The sequence below is a fragment of the Amyelois transitella genome, chromosome 23 (assembly GCF_032362555.1).
Source record: "Amyelois transitella isolate CPQ chromosome 23, ilAmyTran1.1, whole genome shotgun sequence".
Lineage (NCBI taxonomy): Eukaryota > Metazoa > Arthropoda > Insecta > Lepidoptera > Pyralidae > Amyelois > Amyelois transitella.
The window spans coordinates 7,340,538-7,361,880 of NC_083526.1; the positions used below are offsets into that span (position 1 = coordinate 7,340,538).

At 36.1% G+C, this 21,343-nt stretch overlaps 1 protein-coding gene across 1 annotated transcript; it reads left to right on the forward strand.

Moving 5' to 3' along the window:
• Window positions 1-400: 400 nt before the first annotated feature.
• Window positions 401-4,586, forward strand: LOC132903245 (uncharacterized). The gene is made up of 2 exons (XM_060950915.1): window positions 401-998; window positions 4,054-4,586. The coding sequence occupies exons 1-2, from the start codon at window positions 401-403 to the stop codon at window positions 4,584-4,586; spliced, it is 1,131 nt and encodes a 376-aa protein (XP_060806898.1).
• The last annotated feature ends 16,757 nt before the right edge of the window (window positions 4,587-21,343 follow it).

Here is a 21,343-nt window from a genome sequence, read left to right on the forward strand (position 1 = left end):
CAATTATAAAAAATAAATGATTGTAAAATTTTATTATGTTAAAAAGTATTTAATGCGTGTGCTGATTTAAGAATTGTCGATTTCCTGTTCGGTTGGTATTTGTTTAAACTGTGAAATTAATACCTAATTAATTATTTAATTATATTTACATGTTAAAAATATTAATCTAATTTATCACTTGTTTTTAATGTAAAAATGGATTAATAGAAGTTCAATTTATTGTGAATCACGTGTTGTGTTGCGTAGGCAAAGAGTGGGGTTGTTTGTCATTTAGTATTTAAGTCCGATCGACATCTCAGTGTGATCATTCGATATTGAATTGTTTATGAGGTCGTTACTATGTTCAAATTATAATTAAAAGTTACAAGTGTGTGTGAATAGTTTTCTTTATACTACTAGTATGGAACCTAAAGATCGCCATGGTGGAACAGCGCCGACAGCAGCGGTGGGATCACAATCCCCTACATTTCCAACCTCCAGGAGGGTATCTTCTCAACCAGAGCCTAATTTTTCGATGGATCTAGTTATGAATTTATTAACAACTGTGACAAAACAAGCAGCTGTGAGTGCGGTTACCGCCGCGTTGTCTGCTGCTCCTATTTCACGTGATCGGGGCAACTTTTACCTGCCGCCGTTTGATCCAGATGTCCGTTCTCACGACATCAGGGATTGGTGTGCAAATGTTGATGAAACTATCGCTACCTTCAATATTTCACCCCAAGAAGCACGCATGAAGGCTATTCTTCAGCTGAAAGGACGAGCTAAGACCTGGGCTGACATCTGGTCTCTACAAAGTACCACGTGGCAACAAGTGAAGGAAGACTTAATTAGGACATTCGGAAAGGAGTTCCGGTATGCAGATGATGTTCACAAGTGGCGTAGCTACACATCGGATCAAGCCGCCAGCTACGCCGAGTACGCTACTACTGGGTGGACACTCTTCAGGCGAGTTCGACCCGAGGCTTCAGACGTCGAGGTGATCGACGCTTTGATAACAGGTATTTACCCTGAACATATTAGATCAGAATTATTAAGAAATACACCTGACTCTTTGCCCAAGCTAGTTGCTGTTTTAAAAACTTATCGCAAGCGAAAATTTGATTCAATGGAAAAATCGAATAATAGTTATTATAAAAAACCGCGGGTACCCGAAACCTTGCCGAAAACTGACAAAACCGTTACTTGTTTTAAATGTAACAAACCTGGACATTGTTTTCGTGATTGCAAGGAGTCTTCTAAGTCTTTTTCTGCGTCAAGTTCTCAATCTCATTCTTTCCGTAATTCCAGTATTCCTAATAATTTCGTAAAGTCTATTGAATGCAAATATTGTCATAAAATTGGTCACGTGGAAAAGAATTGTTTTCGTAAACAAAATGACGAACGTAACTCTTCTAGAACAAAATCTGTAAATTTTTGTAATTCTGTTAATCGCAGTACTACGCAGGTTAAAATCGGTTCCAACATTTACCATTGCTTGTTTGATACAGGTGCCGATTGTTCATTAATTCGGCAACGTTTCTCTGGTTCGATTCCAGGAAAAAGAAACACTGTTGATGTTACTTTTCTGGGTATTGGCGGTTGTCCGGTACGTTCAACTCAAACTATTACAACCATTGTTGAAATCGATGGTGTAGGTGTTGAATTAGAATTTTACGTTGTTGGCGATACGCAAATTCAATTTGATATTTTGATTGGTTATGATCTTATGCAAATACCTGGTCTTAGTGTAACTTTAACTAATACTGGAATTTCTGTTAAACTTAATACTGATCATGTTGTTAAGATAGTAAATGAGTGTACTGGTGTAGATTCTTTAAATTTTGTACCTGATACTGATATAAAAGATCAGAATTTACTTGACAAATTGAAAAATATTATTAATAAGTTCAAACATAGTTTTACTACGGGGAACAATATTTCAAGAGTTAATACAGGTGAATTAGAAATTAGGTTGAAGAATCCTGATAAAATCGTACAGCGCAGACCTTACAGACTCTCTCCCGCGGAACGTGAGAAAGTAAAAGATATAATTAATGATTTAAAATGTAATGGCATAATCCGTGACAGTTCTTCTCCTTTTAGCAGCCCTATTCTATTGGTAAAGAAAAAAGACGGCTCGGATAGACTTTGTGTTGATTTCCGTGAACTCAATGCCAATACACTTAGAGATCATTATCCTTTACCGTTAATTGCAGATCAGATAGACAAGTTAGGCAAAGCACGTTACTTTACTTGTCTCGATATGGCCGCAGGATTTCATCAAATACCTATAGCTGAAAACTCTATCGAGAAAACAGGATTTGTGACTCCTGATGGCCAATACGAGTTCTTACGAATGCCTTTCGGTTTGTGTAATGCTCCTTCAGTTTACCAAAGAGCAATTAATAAGGCATTAGGTGACTATAAGGATAAAATTGCCCTTGTTTATATCGACGATATATTGATTATGTCAGAAACCGCTGAAGAAGGATTACAAAATCTCACTCTTGTTCTCACTCGTTTGACAGATGCGGGATTTTCGTTAAATATCGTAAAATGTTCATTTTTAAAAACCTCCGTTCAATTTCTAGGTAATGTAATTGAAAATGGGACTGTCAAACCGAGTCCTCTTAAAATACGGGCGTTCTAATTCCTCAGTTCCTAAAAATATTAAAGAACTTCGTCAGTTCAACGGCTTGGCAAGTTACTTTAGGAAATTTGTGCCCAATTTTTCAAAAATTATGGTGCCTTTATATGAATTAACAAAATCCAATGCCCCGTGGCACTGGACTAATGCTCATGACAAAGCTAGGCAAGAAATAATAGACCGTTTAACATCGTCTCCACTGTTGACAATATTTGACCCTGACTTACCGACTGAGCTTCACACAGACGCCAGCGCTCTAGGTTATGGTGCAGTATTGATACAAAGGCAAAATCAAATTCCTCATGTAATTGGTTATTTTAGTATGCGAACGACCAGTGCGGAGAGCAAATATCACTCGTATGAACTCGAAACACTGGCCGTAGTTATAGCCATCCGACATTTTCGCCATTTTTTATATGGCCGTTCCTTTAAGGTGGTTACCGACTGTAACTCCCTTAAAGCCTCCAGACATAAAAAGGAATTGACGCCTAGAGTGCACCGTTGGTGGTCCTTTTTGCAATCATTTCAATTTGAAATAGAATATCGCAAAGGTGAAAGACTGGCTCATGCGGATTACTTTAGTAGGAATCCAGTTGATATGACTTATTCCCAAAAAAATATATCTGATGATACTGATGTGCCGCGCTCAATTCAAACTATGCGCTTCTCTCTTAATGCTTTTACTCTTGACCATAATTGGTTACTTATCGAACAAAAACGTGACCTCTTGCTTAAAAACATAGTTGACCAATTACAATCTGACTCCGTTCCTAAAAATATAGCAGATACTTACGTTATTATGAAAGATAAATTATTACGGCGTAAAGTTCAAATAGAAAATAAGACGCGAAAATTGATCATTGTCCCTCGCAGTTACCGTTGGAATCTTATTTCCCATTATCACAATTCGCTTCAACACTTCAGTTGGGAAAAAGTATTGTCAAAAATACGAGAACAATATTGGTTTCCAAACATGTCAAAACTTGTACGAAAATTCATTGAGAATTGTGTTACCTGTAGAGTCAGAAAGGGAACTTCAGGTACTAGACAAGTTTCCTTGCACCCAATCGATAAAATATCTATACCTTTTCATACTGTGCATGCAGATATTACTGGCCAAATGAACGGAAAACGAGATCGCCCCGAATATGCCTTTGTCTTTATAGACGCTTTTACTAAATACGTCCATCTAGTTTATACAATGGATCGTACGTCAGATACTGCTATAAAATGTTTTCGCGAAGTGATAACTATATTTGGTACTCCCACTAGACTCATAACCGATCAAGATAAAAGCATGACCTCTTTAGATTTTAAAAAGTTCTGCCAAGATTTTGGAATCGAACATCATGTTGTAGCTAAAGGCGCTAGTAGAGCGAATGGTCAGGTGGAACGTGTTATGAAAATAATTAAAGATAATATGTCAGTGGTGGAGTTTGATAGACCTTGGCATTATGCAATTCAAGATTTACAATTAGCTATAAATTGTACAGTCTCTAAAAGTACTGGGAAAAGTCCAATGGAGATATTATTTGGCAAAAAATGTTCTCCACCAGCTATCAAGCTCCTCCAAGTAGATGATGATGAACCTGAGAAAGATCTTATTGCAATTAGAAATGCTTGTAAAGAAAGGATGGACGAGCGATCTATTCAGGACAAAATTCGTTTTGATAAAGGTAAAGCTCAAGTTAAACATTTTAAAGTTGGTGATTTTGTTTTAATGCGTATTCATGAACGTCATACTACAAAATTAGGACCAAAATTCGAAGGTCCTATGGAAATCTTAGAAATTTTACCTAATGATCGTTATAAATTAAAACACGTTAATTTGCGCGGATGTTCTGAAAAGATCGCCAGCCATGACTATTTAAGGCCTGCCCCTAATGGACAAGCAGATCCATTCGAAAATAATGAAGAATCTTCCGTATGGGCGGATGATGTGATAGTTGATGAATCTTAACGTTGAGGTAAGTTAAATGTTAGTTTGCCAGACTTAACAATTTATTGTTACAATTGTAATTGGTGTAAATAAGAATATTAAGTTGTCTACTTTATTTATTTCCCTTCCACATTTCCTTCCTTGACGCTGGCTGGCCACCATGCGTTTCCTCTCCCGGTCTTAGAGGCTAGATCCCAGGATGGGTGATGCCTAAACTTTTGTGTTGGCTAGATCCCAGGATGGGTGATGCCTAAACTTTTGTGTTGGCTAGATCCCAGGATGGGTGATGCCTAAACTTTTGTGTTGGCTAGATCCCAGGATGGGTGATGCCTAAACTTTTGTGATGGCTAGATCCCAGTATGGGTGATGCCTTAACTTTTGTGATGGCTAGATCCCAGTATGGGTGATGCTTGATTTAAGTAAAATAAATTATAATTATTTTGTAGTATCATTATTTAATGTTATTAGTAAGTTAAGTTACATAAGTATTCAGCGCAGAGAACGCGCTGGATCAGAATGGCCGTATGGGCGGCGAACTTTTTGTATTTGTTATTTTAAATAGTTATAACAATTATAAAAAATAAATGATTGTAAAATTTTATTATGTTAAAAAGTATTTAATGCGTGTGCTGATTTAAGAATTGTCGATTTCCTGTTCGGTTGGTATTTGTTTAAACTGTGAAATTAATACCTAATTAATTATTTAATTATATTTACATGTTAAAAATATTAATCTAATTTATCACTTGTTTTTAATGTAAAAATGGATTAATAGAAGTTCAATTTATTGTGAATCACGTGTTGTGTTGCGTAGGCAAAGAGTGGGGTTGTTTGTCATTTAGTATTTAAGTCCGATCGACATCTCAGTGTGATCATTCGATATTGAATTGTTTATGAGGTCGTTACTATGTTCAAATTATAATTAAAAGTTACAAGTGTGTGTGAATAGTTTTCTTTATACTACTTGTATGGAACCTAAAGATCGCCATGGTGGAACAGCGCCGACATACACTACCTCAGAGGTGGCGTGGAAACGTGTGCATATTATGACGCTTGCAACTTTTTGCATCGTCATATCTCAGAAACGGTAGCTTTATTGAAAAAAATTATTGATACCTTTTTTATAGATAACTTTATGATCTACAATTTATGTCTGAGGTAATTGTCTGATTTGAAAAACTTACCGTTTTGAAGAAAATCGCGAAACACCCATTTTTTACCTTTGACCTTGGTTAATTTTTTTTTTCTTAAACCAGAATCATGAGGAATTTTGAAATAATGCTTTTGATTGTGTTTTGTGTGAAACAATTATACTCATTTTCAACTTGATGGGAATTAATGTAGCTATGTAGTATTTTTTTCATAGTAATTAGTAGCGGCCCGCGTGTGCCGCAAACGGTTCAAGCTAAATCCGACTTTCGGCGCTACAGGTTACGGCGCTGAATCCACTGCGCGTACCGTGTGTTCGCGGTTCTACGAACAACGTCTATATATATTTCTTCGTATTTTTCCAGGATAAAAAGTATCCTATTTTATGCCCAGGATAATAAGGTATAATTATACCAAGTTTCATCAAAATCGAACCGTTACTTTTCACGTGATGCCTGAACATACAGACAGACAGACAAAAATTTTTTTAATCACATATTTGTGTTTGGTATCGATCCAGTAACACCTCCTGCTATTTATTTTATCAATATTTTCAATGTACAGAATTGACCCTTCTACAGATTTATTATATGTATAGATAAAGAGCATAATGCAACGCGTAAATTTAAAATCATCTAAAAGCCATTTCTATAGATTAACTAACACACTGCCGGCCGACCTGGCAAAAGGTCAGGTCAAGAATCCTTAACTGACGAGTTTGCATGAAGAAAGTTATGAATGTGGATGGAACGAAAAATGTATGCAGGGATTGTGAGAAGTGGAAAGGTGTGGATTCTGCCCACCGCTCCGGGAAAGAGGCGTGATTTTATGTATGTAATGTAACTGAGTAGAAAAACAGTGCCCACTTTTTTTCGCTAGACCAGCATAAAATTCGAAAACACTTTATACTTTGTCTGCAAATTTTGACGTGCTATTGACTATGAGACAAGGGTCAACAGAAGTTGGATACGTCACGCTTTATTTCACGAGTTCGGGTAAATTTGGATAGATGGAAGGATCTGGAATAATTGACACGAGGTCAGAATATGTCCGTCTGTTAAAGCTTTTATTTAAGGATCGCCATAAATCATTCCAGTATCTCCTATACATACATAATAAAATCACGTCCTTATCCCCTGCGGGAAAGACAGAGTAAATAGTCTTGAAAATACTGATAGGCCTCGTTCAGCTGTTTAATGATAAAATTAAGATTTAAATAGTGACAGATTGCTAGCCCATCTGAGCTGAGCGTGACCTAACAGTCTTTTCCAGACTGTTTAATCTGTCTACCCCGGAAGGGATTCAGACATAATTACATGTAAGTACCTATATACATATTATAATTAATACGTAATCCCGCACGAGCGATAAAAAGTTTTTGGAAAACTTCGAACAGTAATAATTATATTTCAAGTTTATAATTCCAATTTCCAATTCCCTGTCTGTTCGTAATATAAAATTAGCATGTCATAAAAATAAACAGAAAAATAAAAAGGGAATTGGCGACATTTAACACTTCAAATGCTCACTCCATTTAACGCAAAACCGAAAATGTCATTAAAAATCACGGAATCCTATAGCTTTGCATAAAATTTGGACAGTTAGCCGAGTTTGGCGATAAATCCGGCGATAAGTCCGGCGACAAGTTAAATGTATCGGAAGAATTACGGTTGGTTCACTACTGGCCGGGCAGATACCGGGTTGGACAGACGGGCGACCAGAAATCGATCCATAAAAAAAATAAAATAAAAAAATATATTTTTTTTGTTTCTCTTTTTCTGAATCTCAATTCCGTCACGCCAGCTACTTTTAAGTGTTATTAATAAAAACGTTTTGTAGGTGTATGTTATTTATTTTTAAGTTTTGCAGGTCATTTCGTAAAAAGTCGCTTCAGGAGACATTGTATCGCAATTTGTGAACAGACTTTGCCTGACTAGGCAGGTAAAGCAATTTTGGCAAATTATTTAAACGCTTTATTTAAATGTTAACTACAAATCTCGTAATACAAAATCAGCATTATAATGAGTAAAATACTTACTTATGCAAATTTCAAGAATGATTTTTTGATTGATACAGGTACAATTTTACCTGTTCACTATCTTCCTCGGATTTGTTAAGATTGGTTTCTCATTAATTAAATGTAGTTTATCAAACAATAAGACAGAGCGACATCCATCTAAACTCCGAAACTCTGTTATGAACCCAACTGACCAAAATGGTTTCACAGTAAATTTTCTGATAACATATAGGTTTCCTTAGTTACACTTAGAAAACGGTCTGTCGCTCGTCTGTATCGGAAGTAATAGGAAAATGGAGGAGGGAAATCATAAATAACATCTTTACAATTGAAGTAATATATTATAGGAAGTTATTGGAGTATTAGGGAGGTGTAAACCAGTTTATTACACCCATCATCATCCACGTGGCATTGTTTCCTCGTGGTTTTCTCGTGGAGGTTTCGGCTATTCTGAATTCAGGAGTATAAACTACATACTAACGTACAATCACTTCTTTATCTCTTACGAGGTAGATGGAGTCAGCAATTCTAACAAGACTGGAAGTATGGCTAAATGATGGAACTAAACTCGCCTAAAACAACTTTGTTTTTTGCTCAAAAGTTCTTTTAGGCAGTTCTACACATTCAGTTGATATTATGGCGTATTTTTGTGTTGGCTGAATTATTTAGCTGTGTGGTTCCCGGCATTAATAAATAAAAGAATAGGACCACTCAATCTCTTTCTCATGGATGTCATAAAAGACGACTAAAGGATAGGCTTATAAATGTTGAATTCTTCTTTAGGGCGACGGCCTAGCAACATGTCAATATATGAATCTCAATTCTATCATTAAGCCAAACAGCTGTACGTGGCCTATCAGTCTTTTCAAAATTGTTGGCTCTGCTCTTATTAATTATATGAGTAAGTTGATATAATTCCGAAAAAATACATGACAAAAGGTAGTTCCACGTAGACACGAAATTAAATCTAGACTCATGTTTAATTTATTTGTTCGCCGAGTCACGACCGTAACGCCCAAAATATAACACGAAAATAAGGCGAGGCTTCACTTTTTATGCGAATTTCCCACAATGGCCCACAATGGGTCGTTTGCCCCGCACCTTACTTAATTGGACCACGGCGTTTGGTGGGTTGACCTTTGCGCATGATTAAATATACAAGTATGGTTGATTTGGTTCTGTTATCTCTTCAAAAATGGAACGTATTTTTGGAGAGGCTAAAATGTTAAATGTATAGGTATTTATTATAACGAATCGGGTCTGCCGTGTGATTCCCGGCACCAAAAGAAAGACGTATAGGACAACTCTTTCCCATGGATGTCGTAAAAGGCACTAAGGAATAGGCTTATAAACTTGCGATTATTTTTTTAGGGGATGGACCAGCAACCTGTCACTTCAGTGCCCTGTCAGTCTTTTCAAGTCTGTTGGTACTCTCTTCTGTGATTGTCGTGATTATATGTATGAACGAATGTATAAATCTAGTCTGATGAAAGATCAGAGCAAGAGTACTTAAGGCGCTGTTGATTAAAGTAAATACCAATGTGAAGCAGTCGATTGTCTGAATAAAATGAGATATTAATATAAAATCAATATATAACTAAATGTGTAATAGCAAGTTCTAAGATTAAGTTCAGAAAACTTACAAACCGCACCGATGTTACATACATAAAGTTTATTACAGAAGTTTGCAACTTTGAGGTGAAAAAGAAAAGGAAATATGAATAAGTAACCAGAATTTACTATGAATGAGTAGCCCGTTACTCTGACCGCGTCCATAGATCCATCCACATAATCACGTCTATATCCCTTGCGGGGTAGACAGTTCCAGTAGTCTTGAAAGACTGGCAGGCCACGTTCAGCTGTTAGGCTTAATGATAGAATTAAGATTCGAATAGTGACAGGTTGCAAACTCATCGTCGCGTAAAGTGAAAAATATGATTAATATCCCTTCCCGTTGAAAATGTCAGAAATCCGTTATTTACACATCTTTTGAAAACATAATAAAATCTCCACTACCAGCATTTGAGCTGCTGCGCTAATATATCGGCCAATCAGACGGCGTCTCTTGTACATAGATAAATAAATAAAATAAATAAATAAATATATACGGGACAAATTACACAGATTGAGTTAGCCTCGAAGTAAGTTCGACACTTGTGTTACGAGATACTAACTCAACGATACTATATTTTATAATAAATACTTATATAGATAAACATCCAAGACCCACGCCAATCAGAAAAAGTTCTTTTCTCATCATGCCCTGGCCGGGATTCGAACCCGGGACCCCCGGTGTCACAGGCAAGCGTACTACCGCTGCGCCACAGAGGCCGTCGTAGAGATTAAAATTAAGAAGCCTGACTTCATAAACAGTATCTTTACTCCCAAAATGCAGTGCAACTGTGATTTTGGGCTGAACATTAAAGGCCGAGTATTAAAGGCTGAGTCATCCAACAATGCGAACCTTTGGCCCGGTGACGCGGCCATTTTATTGTTCCAACCTCTTTTTAACGAATTGGCAAACTTTCGACTCGTAAAAAATCCTTCTGGTGTTGAAATGAAGTTTTTTTTTTTTGGGGAGAAACAAAAAGATTTTAAACAATTAAATCTAGATAGCTTTTGCCCCGTGACTTCGAGCAAAAGGAAGGAAGCTCAGTCCTTTCTCGTATTACATAACGTATGAATGCAAAATTTTAAGGAAATCGGTTGGTGGTTTGAAAAATAATAGGTACTCGTATAATAAAAAAATAACATAATAAAAATAAAAATAATATAGTGCCGTGTGGTTCCCGGAACCAACACAAAAAAGAATAGGACCACTCCATTTCTTTTCCATGGATGTCGTAAAAGGCGACTAAGGTATAGGCTAACAAACTTTGATTCTTTTTAGGCGATGGGCTAGCAACCTGTCACTATTTGAATCTCAATTCTATCATTAAGCCAAATAGCTGGTCGTGACCATTCAGTCTTTTCAAGACTGTTGGCTCTGTGTACCCCGCAAGAGATATAGACGTGACCATATGTATGTATGTATGTATAAAAATAATATATAAATAATGGATGTTTTTCAGGGAATGTGCTAGCAAGTGATGTGAATATTACCTAAGCCTGTCTATTCTGTAGACGAAAAATATGTGAAATGTGTGTGTGTCTGTCAATAAATTTTCTATAACAGTGCTGTCCTTATAATGGAATTAATATACCAATGAAATGATTAAACCTTACAAACCAGATATAAATCTAACAATGAGTTGTGTGTTTGTTTGTTCAAACTGAACGTGTAAACACTGTATGCACCAGTTAATCTCAAACAATATGTTTATTTGTGTTCGCATGAAGTTAAAGAGAACATTGGCTCTAAATATCAACGATCATACATATATATATATAATCACGTCTTTACCCCTTGCGGGGTAGACATGAATATCGTGTGTCCGTACCAAAGTAGAATAGATTTATTTTCAAAATTGGATACAAGGTATCCCTTATTAGTGGAAAGATGTTGTCTCTGCCTACCCCTCCGGGAAAGAGGCGTGATTTTATGTATGTATGTATCACTTATTGACGTCACATCAGTTAAATGTAATTATATTTACTACCACTTCCAAAGCGCATGTGTAGAAGAAGCGGCGGAACAAACTACTCTTACTAACTATCTCTTAAATCTAAATCGTGGACGAATGCACATTGTAAAAAATATAAAATAAAAGACTTCAATACGAATATTAGAACGAACAAACCAACATAGACTCTTGAATTCAATGAACCAGCTAGACATTCAATGACATAGTAGTTTAATTTGAACCTCAATTAAAATTTAATACCATTTGAAAGTTAAGTACATCAATTTATTTTCAAATATAATTTTTATGTACTTAACATTAATTTATTTTTAAATTATATTTTTTATTATTAAATCAATTAATCACAGCAATCTAATCTAAGTTGGGATAATTGTGAAGTTGACGTTATTGAAGAAAATGCTGCAGTGCAGTATGTTACCGCTTCTTCTGCACTACTTAACGCTTTGGAAACAGCAGTAATTTTTGTTTTTAGTAATTTATTTATCGTCAACCAATGTTGTGAACCCAAAGGTGCGACAATTGTTAATTGATGTTTGAAATGTCCCATTATAATTGATAAAAATTTTGAATTTGAACCAGATGACTAGACAGACATCATACATGTATAAGTGAATTAGGATTCTAACATGAATATCTTACAACCTACTATTAGCAAATAAATTTAAATTAATAAGTTTATTTGTAGACTTTTTATACCCACTTTGGTTCTGACGCCCTCCTTACAAGAGATACGCCAAAACAAAAGAGGAAATTTCCTACATTTAACTTCCTAAAACGGCGTCAGTTAAAGAATGTAATTAGATCTTAATTTCTTTTGTGTAGGATAAAAATACACGCTAAAGACAATTAAATTCGCTCATAATTATCCTCCTTCATCGCTTGTGCGGTACAATTTTTCAATCTTGCGCATTGTCTATTTAAATTAGCAAGAGTAAAATAATGTTGGTTACAGAAATCGGTCATGATACTACTAGTGCCATCTATTGGACGACTGCGGAATGTGAGTGATACAGTATTGACAAGGAAATCAACGTCCATTTATCAGGATTATAACGATGATTATTTTAAAATTTAATACAAGATTTTTTTTAAAAGTAAGATCAGCCAATATGCAACTGAAGCGGCTTACATCTGAATAATTGTCAATTTTGTACATACATTGAAAATAATAACCGAACATTCGTTAGTATCTAGCATTCCATTGCAATACAATACCTCTTTATTTCACCACAATAAATTACAGCAAATTCACAATCATGTATTAAAAACATAGTATCAAAAGGCGACCTTATCACTAAAAGCGTAAATCTCTTTCAGGTAACTTGCAAATTGTGTTTAAAACTTCACCCAGAGAAAAGATTAGCAAGTGGCGCTGAGTTAACTTATAGCCTATTCCATTTTCAATATACTTGCATAAATATAATATACCATGAAACTTAATATATTTTTATTATTTTCATATATCTCATAAAGTTATATACAGCTAAACACGACCTTTCAGTCTTTTCAAGACTGTTGGCTCTGTCTACCCCCCAAGGGATATAGACATACCTATATATGGGATATATGTATGTATATATATAAAACTCTTTCACATTGGATTGAACTAGTAGAATGAATAGAGAAATAATAATTCCAAATGATTTATTGGCATAAAATACCCTATTTAATACCAATAAATCATTTGAAATAACATATCGCGGTGAAAGTCTCGCAGAACAAACACGTGGTATTCTTCTGTATTTCTATAATTTTGTGTAAACTTGCCCTTTAAGGTGGCCATGGTTGACCTTATACAGTTCTATTGTTTCAACAATTACGTTTATCTGCCGCAGGAAACTAACGAATGTAACTGCGCTTGCGCACGATACTATTGACAGCCATTTAGAATGTTTAATTACTTACCAGAAAAATATATAACCGTATAGCTGATTAAATAAATCGTGTGGTGTGCCCAGCACTAAAGAATAGGCCCACTCTTTTTCTTTCCTATGAATGTTGTAAAAGGCGACTAAGGGATAGGCTAATAAACTTGATATTCTTCTTGTAGGAAATGGGCTAGCAACCTGTACAAAGCCATTCAACTGAACGTGACTTTCCAGTCTTTTCAAGACTGTTGGCTGTGTCTACCCCGCAATAAATATGATAAATGCACCAGAAAATAAGTAAGTATTTAAAAATACACAAAACAACTTTGGTGGCGTAATTACCATTAGAGATCGTAGGTCGATTCACAAGGCATACTTAAATTCTAAGTAATTCAAGTCTTAAAATATTATTGACGTAAAAAATTAAAATGCTTTATATTTGGTGCTTTTGTTTCTGCCTACCCCGTAATTGTGAAGGTGTGATGTGAGTAAAAACATCATTGTTTAACCAAAAAAAAAAAATGGTATTAAAATTTAAAATCACTACATAGTATAAAACAAAGTCGCTATTTTAGTCTGTCTGTATGCTTAAATCTTTAAAATTACGCAACGGATTTTGATGCGGTTTTTTGTAACAGGTAGAGTGATTCAAGAGGAAGGTTTTTATGTATAATGTTTTCCGAATTTTACACCCGTGCGAAGCCGGGGCGGGTCGCTAGTTAAATTTATAATAAAAACATTCAAAAGGAACATAGGTTACGTTTTTTTTTCTGAAAATTCCCTCGGTATTGAAGCCCTGTGCGAGAGCTAGTTAAACCATATTTTTCTGAGCGGACCCAGCTTAATTCTTCTTTATTTATCCATTCAGACTTGTTGCCGTTAGTATAACTATTTCATCGCAAGCTGTGCACTCTTAAAATGAAAAGTGAAATATGTTTACCGTCGTCAGATCATGGACATATTAAATTACTAGATGCGACATTTTATTATTTCATGTCTTAATTATCGCTGCGTGGTTACCGGCAGTGCCGTGTGGTTCCCAGCACCTTTCAATTTTGAATCTAAATTCTATCATTAAGTCAAATAGCTGAACGTGGCCTTTCAGTCTTTTCAAGACTGTTGGCTCTGTCTACCCCGTAAGAGATATAGACGTGATGATATGTATGTACCTATGTATGTATGTACATATGTATAAAATAAAAAAACGCATGTTTAATAGATATGCTATGATCTTTCCAGTCATTTCTAGACATTAAAGTGTCCTGGTCTGAATATAGGACACCTCCATTTACAAATGAGTGTGCCGGCGCGGAGGTAGCCGCGTGGAAACCTAGTTATATTTGTACATTGCGTTTCTATCGCTGACCTCTATAATATGGACTGGACTTCATATTGCCGTGTGGTTCCCGGTGCCAATAGGGTAAGAAAAGGAGCACTCCATCATTTTCCCATGAATGTAATCTACTCGTATACTAATATTATAAAGCTGAAGAGTTTGATTGTTTGTTTGAACGCGCTAATCTCAGGAACTACTGGTTCGAATCGAAAACTTATTTTTGTGTTGAATAGACCATTTATCGAGGAAGGCTTTAGGCTAAATAACATCACGCTGCAACTATTAGGTGAGAAGAAATAATGGAAAATGTGAAAATAACGGGGAAAATTATTCATCCTTGAGGGCTTCAAAGAAGCCAAAATAACTATTCCACGTTTTCTATGTAATATATAAAAGCCGACAAATATATGGGCTTATTAACTTGGAATTCTTTTAGGCGATGGGCTAGCAACCTGTCACTATTTTAATCTCAATATTATCATCAAGCTATATAGCTGCACGTGGCCTCTCAGTCTTTTAAACACTGTTGGCTCAGTCTACCCCGCAAGGGATATAGACGTGATTATACGTTCAGTTGTATTGTTTGTATTATATGTTCATCATCTTGACACTTGGCTCGACATGTCATATCAGCGATTTGAAAATAACCCTATATTGATTTTCGTTATTTCATGCACTGTGGTTGCTTTAGAATAGGACCACTCCACCTCTTTTACATGGATGTTGTAGGCTACTAAGGGGATACTTGTATGTATGCACATGTATCTATCTTATACCATGATTCAATAAGGGATAGTTAGACCCTTGTAAAGCTTGCAGCATCAGTCGCATCCAGTAATTTATGACATTTTACGACAGTAAAAACTACTGAGTCAACAGACGCGATTATAGGTATGTATGTATGTATTAATAATGTTTTTAGTTTGTAATTTGGAATAGTTTTTTTTTTATTATAAAATAATTAATATTACCTAGTGTATATTATCTAATTAGGTATATTTGATTAATTATATAACATAATATATACATTTTAACTTATTGTAAAAAATAAATACTTATGCATGTATGTTTTATTTAATTTTCAATCAGTCCAGTGTACTTCTATAATTAATGTCAGTGGCTTTATGTGCGACGGACTGGCGCTCCAGGCAGGAATATCGCGCGAAAAACATTGCTGAAAGCCGCTTTTCTGTTGACCAACTTGGGATATAAGAGGGTTATGAGTTTTTTATTACAGTATCATTGGATTAGTATCTCGTAACAAAAGTTTCGAACTAACTTCGAGGCTAACTATATTTAATTATAAACTATAGTTTTATAATAAATACTTATATAGATAAACACCCAAGAGCCAGGCTAATCAGAGTAAAGTCGTCTTATCATGCCCTGCCTGGATTCGAACCTGGGACCTGCAGTGTCACAGACAAGCGCACTACCGCTGCGCCACAGGGGCCGTCTCTACGCAAACAAAATAGTAACCGACAAATGTCTGTATTTAAAAGATAAGTATTGATATAAAATCAATATGGGCGCGGGATCTACATAAGACAGGCCGAAGCATAAAAAAGGGATTATTAGAATTTCTGTCTGTATGTTTGTACTCGCAAAACTCGAGAACTGTTGGTCCGATTTGGATGTGGTTTTCTCATATGCGTTAGGCTTGGTCCAATTTGGAAACTTGTATGCGAGAGAGACCCTCCCACCCCTCTCAGGGGCAATACAGGGCCAGCATTTTTAATGAACCTTTAATGCGATCAAAGTCACGGATTACAGTTAGTAGCTTATAAAATAATTCCAAATTTATTAATTGAGATTCAAATAATGATAGGTTGCCAACCATCGTCTCCAAGAAGAATCCCAAGTTCAGAAGCCTATCCCTTTTCTTTTCTTTTACGACATCCACGGGAAAGATATAGAGTAGTTCTATTCTAAGGAAGATAATAAAAGAAGAATTGCAAGTTTATTAATCTATATCATAAATGATATATACTAATTAAAATGAAATGAATGATTACATCGGTTAGTTATTATAGGAAAATCATTCAGAAATAAATCAATGCCACCGATTGAGTATGCATAATGCATTTCAATCGAATAATGATCGATTTCAATCGCTCTCAATAATATGAGTACAAAGCGTCGGTATTCGGGGAGCCGATCAGATTCTATCACAAAGTGATATCAATTGTAGCTGGAGTAATCAATTATTGTTATTGTAGTTTGATAATTAAATTTTACCTACACATATGTATATACATACAATCACGTCTATAACCCTTGCAGGGTAGACAGAGCCAACAGTCTTGAAAATACTGATGGGCCACTTTAAGCTATTTGGCTTTAAGATAGAATTGAGATTCAAATTGTGACAAGTTGCTAGCTCATCGCTTAAAATAAGAATCCCAAGTTTATAAGCCCCTTAGTCGCCTTTTACGACATCCATGGGAGAGAGATGGAGTGGTCCTTTTCTTTTGCCCATTGGTGCCGGGAATCACACGGCACTTACGGTAAAAACTATTGGTGCTTATTTCGTCGCTTTTTAGAGAACATGGCGTTAAATGCGTCACAATTAGTTGATGGCGCTAAATTCACGCGAGCGAAGGTGCGGGTAAAAGCGAGTAATAAATCAGTTCTACAGCCCTTAAAATAACTAATTATTAACTATTTGCTTGGCTTCCACTCAAACGTTAAACAGCGTTGTAAACGCGTAATAACTTTGATTACCTGTTAACTGAGGTGCGGTGTATTTCATTGTGTGTTATTTACAATGTAGCGAAGTACCCATACAAAGTCTAAAGCTGGTTTTACAGTGACGCCGATAAGACGCGCCGTGGAGCAGCGCTTTCAAAACCGCCCGTTTGTCCAGCGGAGCGCTATGAAACGTGTACCTATCGTATTTCGTTGCAAATTAAATGAAATGAAAAGTTTATTTGTTTTAACTCCTTTACAGTATCTCGTTTAGAATGGGATCCCCATTTAAGTATAAATACTTGTGTTTGGAGAACCCGCTCTTCTTATCTGGTAAGCAATAAATACAAATAATTATTGAATATGGTAAATCAAATTAGAATACAACTAAAAATATGAACTAAAAACCTAGGATGAGACAAGATGTGTCACACCACAAAACACATACCACCAATATAAGAGTAGGTATTAGAACAATATTGTAATTGCAAAATACAGGAACTTTGGCAGCGCTGGCGTCGGCGCGCGTCGCCCGACCGGCGCGTTTATCCTACTACTATTATAAAGGCGAAAGTTTGTATGCATGTATGGATGTTTGTTACTCTTTCACGCAAAAACTACTGAACCGATTACCATGAAATTTGGTATGTAGGTAGCTGAAGACCCAGAATAACACATAGGCTACTTTTTATCCCAGAGTTCCCGCGGGATTGATAGGGTTTCCATGCGGACGAAGTCGCGGGCGGCCTCTAGTAAATAAATAAATATATACGGGACAAATTACACTGATTGAGTTAGCCTCGAAGTAAGTGCTTTGAGACTTGTGTTACGAGATACTAACTCAACGATACTTTGTATATTTTGTAATAAATCTTATATATAAAATTCTCGTGTCACAATGATTGTCTCCGTACTCCTCCGAAACGGCTTTACCGATTTTAACCAAATTTTGCATGCATATTCAGTAGGTCTGAGAATCGGCTAACATCTATTTTTCATACCTCTTATTGATAAGGGTTGTCCACACTTGACATTTTTTTACCTAGAAATTACTTAAAAAATTATTTATATGGCAAAACAACGTTTGCCGGGACAGCTAGTACTTATATAGATAAACATTCAAGACCCAGACCAATCAGAAAAAGTTCTTTTCTCATCATGCTCTGGCTGGGATTCGAACCCGGGACCTCCGCTATCACAGACAAGCGTACTACCGCTGCGCCACAGAGGCCGTCGTTTGAGCTGCGTTACTAGGAAACGGGGCTACTATCCTACTAATATTATAAATGCGATAGTTTGTGAGTATGTCAGGACGTCAGTATGGATGTTTGCTACTCTTTCACGCAAAAACTACTGAACCGATTACGATGAAATTTGGTATGTAGGTAGCTGAAGACCCAGAATAACATATAGGCTAATTTTGTATCCCGGAGTTCCCGCGGGATTGATTCCACGCGGACGAAGTCGCTGGCGGCCTCTAGTCTAGTATAATTGTATCCGCTGGTGTGTGGCCGCCACTGATTAAACGCGTAACTGTGAACTCAGCCTTACGATGTAAGAGCGAAGGTAGAACCGTCAAGTTAAAAATACGACTAAAGAAATTAAGTACAAGGGCACTGCTTATTTCTAGAGAATTTTTTTCCAGTAGGCCCGTGAGAGGATAATTTAAAGAAAGGTGTTGGCTTGTGTACATAATAAATAAGATATAAACTAACATAAACTTACTAATACTAATAAACCTAGAACTTATTATCTTATAATAACAAATATCAAATAAATAAACATACATACATATGATCACGTCTTTATGCCTTGTAGGGTAGACACAGCCAACAGTCTTGAAAAAACTGATAGGCCACGTTCAGCTATATACGAGTAAACATCAAGTACTACAATATAAATAAATAGCATTATACCTGATGGCATGTGCGCATAGGTTCAAATCCTATACCTGGGCCATGGACCTTCCAATTACTCTTTACAGAATTATATGAGGTGAGGGAAAACATACATACATATAATGTTAAAGCCCCGCAAATGATATAGTCACGTCTATATCCTTTGCGGGGTAGACAGAGCCAACAGTCTTGAAAAGATTGATAGGCCACGTTCAGCTTTTTGGTTCGATGATTGAATTGAGATTCAAATAGTGTCAGGTTGCTAGCCCATCGCCTAAAAGAAGAATCCCAAGTTTATAAGCATATCTCTTAGTCGCCTTTAACGACATCCATGGGAACGAGATGGAGTGGTCCTATTCTTTTTTTTTATATTGGTGCCCGACAAAAGGGAAAACATTGTGAGGAAAATTCCAGCAAATGGCTGTCTAACCCTGATCTATAATGGGTTAAGGTGCTGATAAACTTGAGCATTCACATGTAATGAGCATTCATGCGAATGTTACATTACAGAAAATAAACGAGAGAGTTTTAGCGAGCATTCTGTCAAGCGTCCTGGCGAGCATTCTACCGAGCATTGCTTCGAGTTTTTTGCCGAGCCAAGCTTCGGTCATACATATACTTGTAAAGAATCGACAACTAAAGCGTTCACTAGAATGCTCGTAAAAATGTTCATAGCAATTTTTGGCTGTATGCTTGGCTCGGCTCATTATTCAGTTCGACAAATATAAAAACGGCGAATTCTCGATGTTCTGTTACAAATGAATGCTCAAGTCTATCAGCACCTTTCCCTAACACACACATAACGGCCCATAACCGCACATCCTATTGATATTATAGCAACGTTGGAATAATTAAGAGAAAAATACGATTTATAAAATAAACATATATTGGTTGCTATTTTAACAAAAAACTAACTTAAAATATATTGAAGGAAAAAATGTGACAAGAAACAAAAACGCAACGAAATTTATAGAATCCGCGATTTCAAAAATGCCGGGCGCTAGATATTCCATTAAGGACAGGACCGTATCTAGGGGCCGGACTCAGCAGAAACTAAAATACAAAATAATTAACAAATATTAAAAATCTTTAAATATTAACAATAGTACAAATTTTATAATACCCGCTACAATATCATCATGTTAATACATCTCTTATAAATTTCCAAAGCCGAATATAATCCAGAAATTTCAATGTTGCAAATAAAGCGTCGCAATATCAGCTAAATTTGGACGCGACCGTGTTCCTCCCACACAAATAACTATCGCACCCACTTCACTTTGATTAGTCTGCTGCAGTTAGTCCCGATACATACTCAACTCTTTGAAAAAGAATGATTCTGGATAACGTTTGTTTGTTTTTAATATATTAATTGCATAGAAATTTACACAGTAACAAGAAAATAGTATATAGTTAATAAAAGAAACAAATCACTTGCAATGGCGGACTTATCCCATGAAGGGATCTCTTCCAGTCAACCGGCAAACAATAAAGTAGGTAATATAGTAAGGTAAGTCAGGTTTTTACACCAAGCGACTACGATCTGACCTCCAGAACTTTAACATTCATATTCATTAATATTAGCACGTCTATATTCCGTGTGGGGTGGACAGAGCCAGCAGTCATGAAAGACTGATAGGTCACGTTCAGCGGTACGGTCTCATGATGGAATCGATATTCAAATAGTAACAGATTGCTAGCCTATTGACTACAAGAGGAATCCTAAGTTTATAAGTCAATTTATTATGTGACCTGTTTAACTTTTTCACAGACCTGATCACAACAAATATTGTAAAAACATTAAAACAAAATGTACTGAGCGTGGCAATCAGTCTTTTCCGGACTGTTGGCTCTGTCAACCCCGCAAGGGATATAGACGTGATTATATGTATGCATTAAAAGAAAATTGTAAGTACAGGCCTTTGTCAATACACCAAAGTCTACAACACATGTGACCCAACACACTCTTAGCCAGTTTTGCATTACCTAAACTCCGGTAGTTGAGCGGGTGCGGCGCCCTCAAATCGCTAGTGATTTCCGACAAATCTAGACGGGCTTGTTGATAGAATACATAGGTATTGCAATATTGCAATTCACCAGAATCTGTTTACCCAGCTGATCCTGAACAGACACATAACATTAAGGTGTAAACATATGGTCACGTCTATGTCCCTTGCGGGGTAGACAGAGCCAACAGTCTTGAAAAGACTGAGTCGCCACGTTCAGCTATTTGGCTTA

Excerpts from the sequence above, each read along its gene's own strand:
- LOC132903245 (XM_060950915.1), top strand. The coding sequence starts at position 401 with ATGGAACCTAAAGATCGCCATGGTGGAACAGCGCCGACAGCAGCGGTG. Across the intron at positions 999-4,053 it reads GATCGACGCTTTGATAACAG|TGGTGGAGTTTGATAGACCT; the intron begins GTATTTACCCTG and ends ATAATATGTCAG.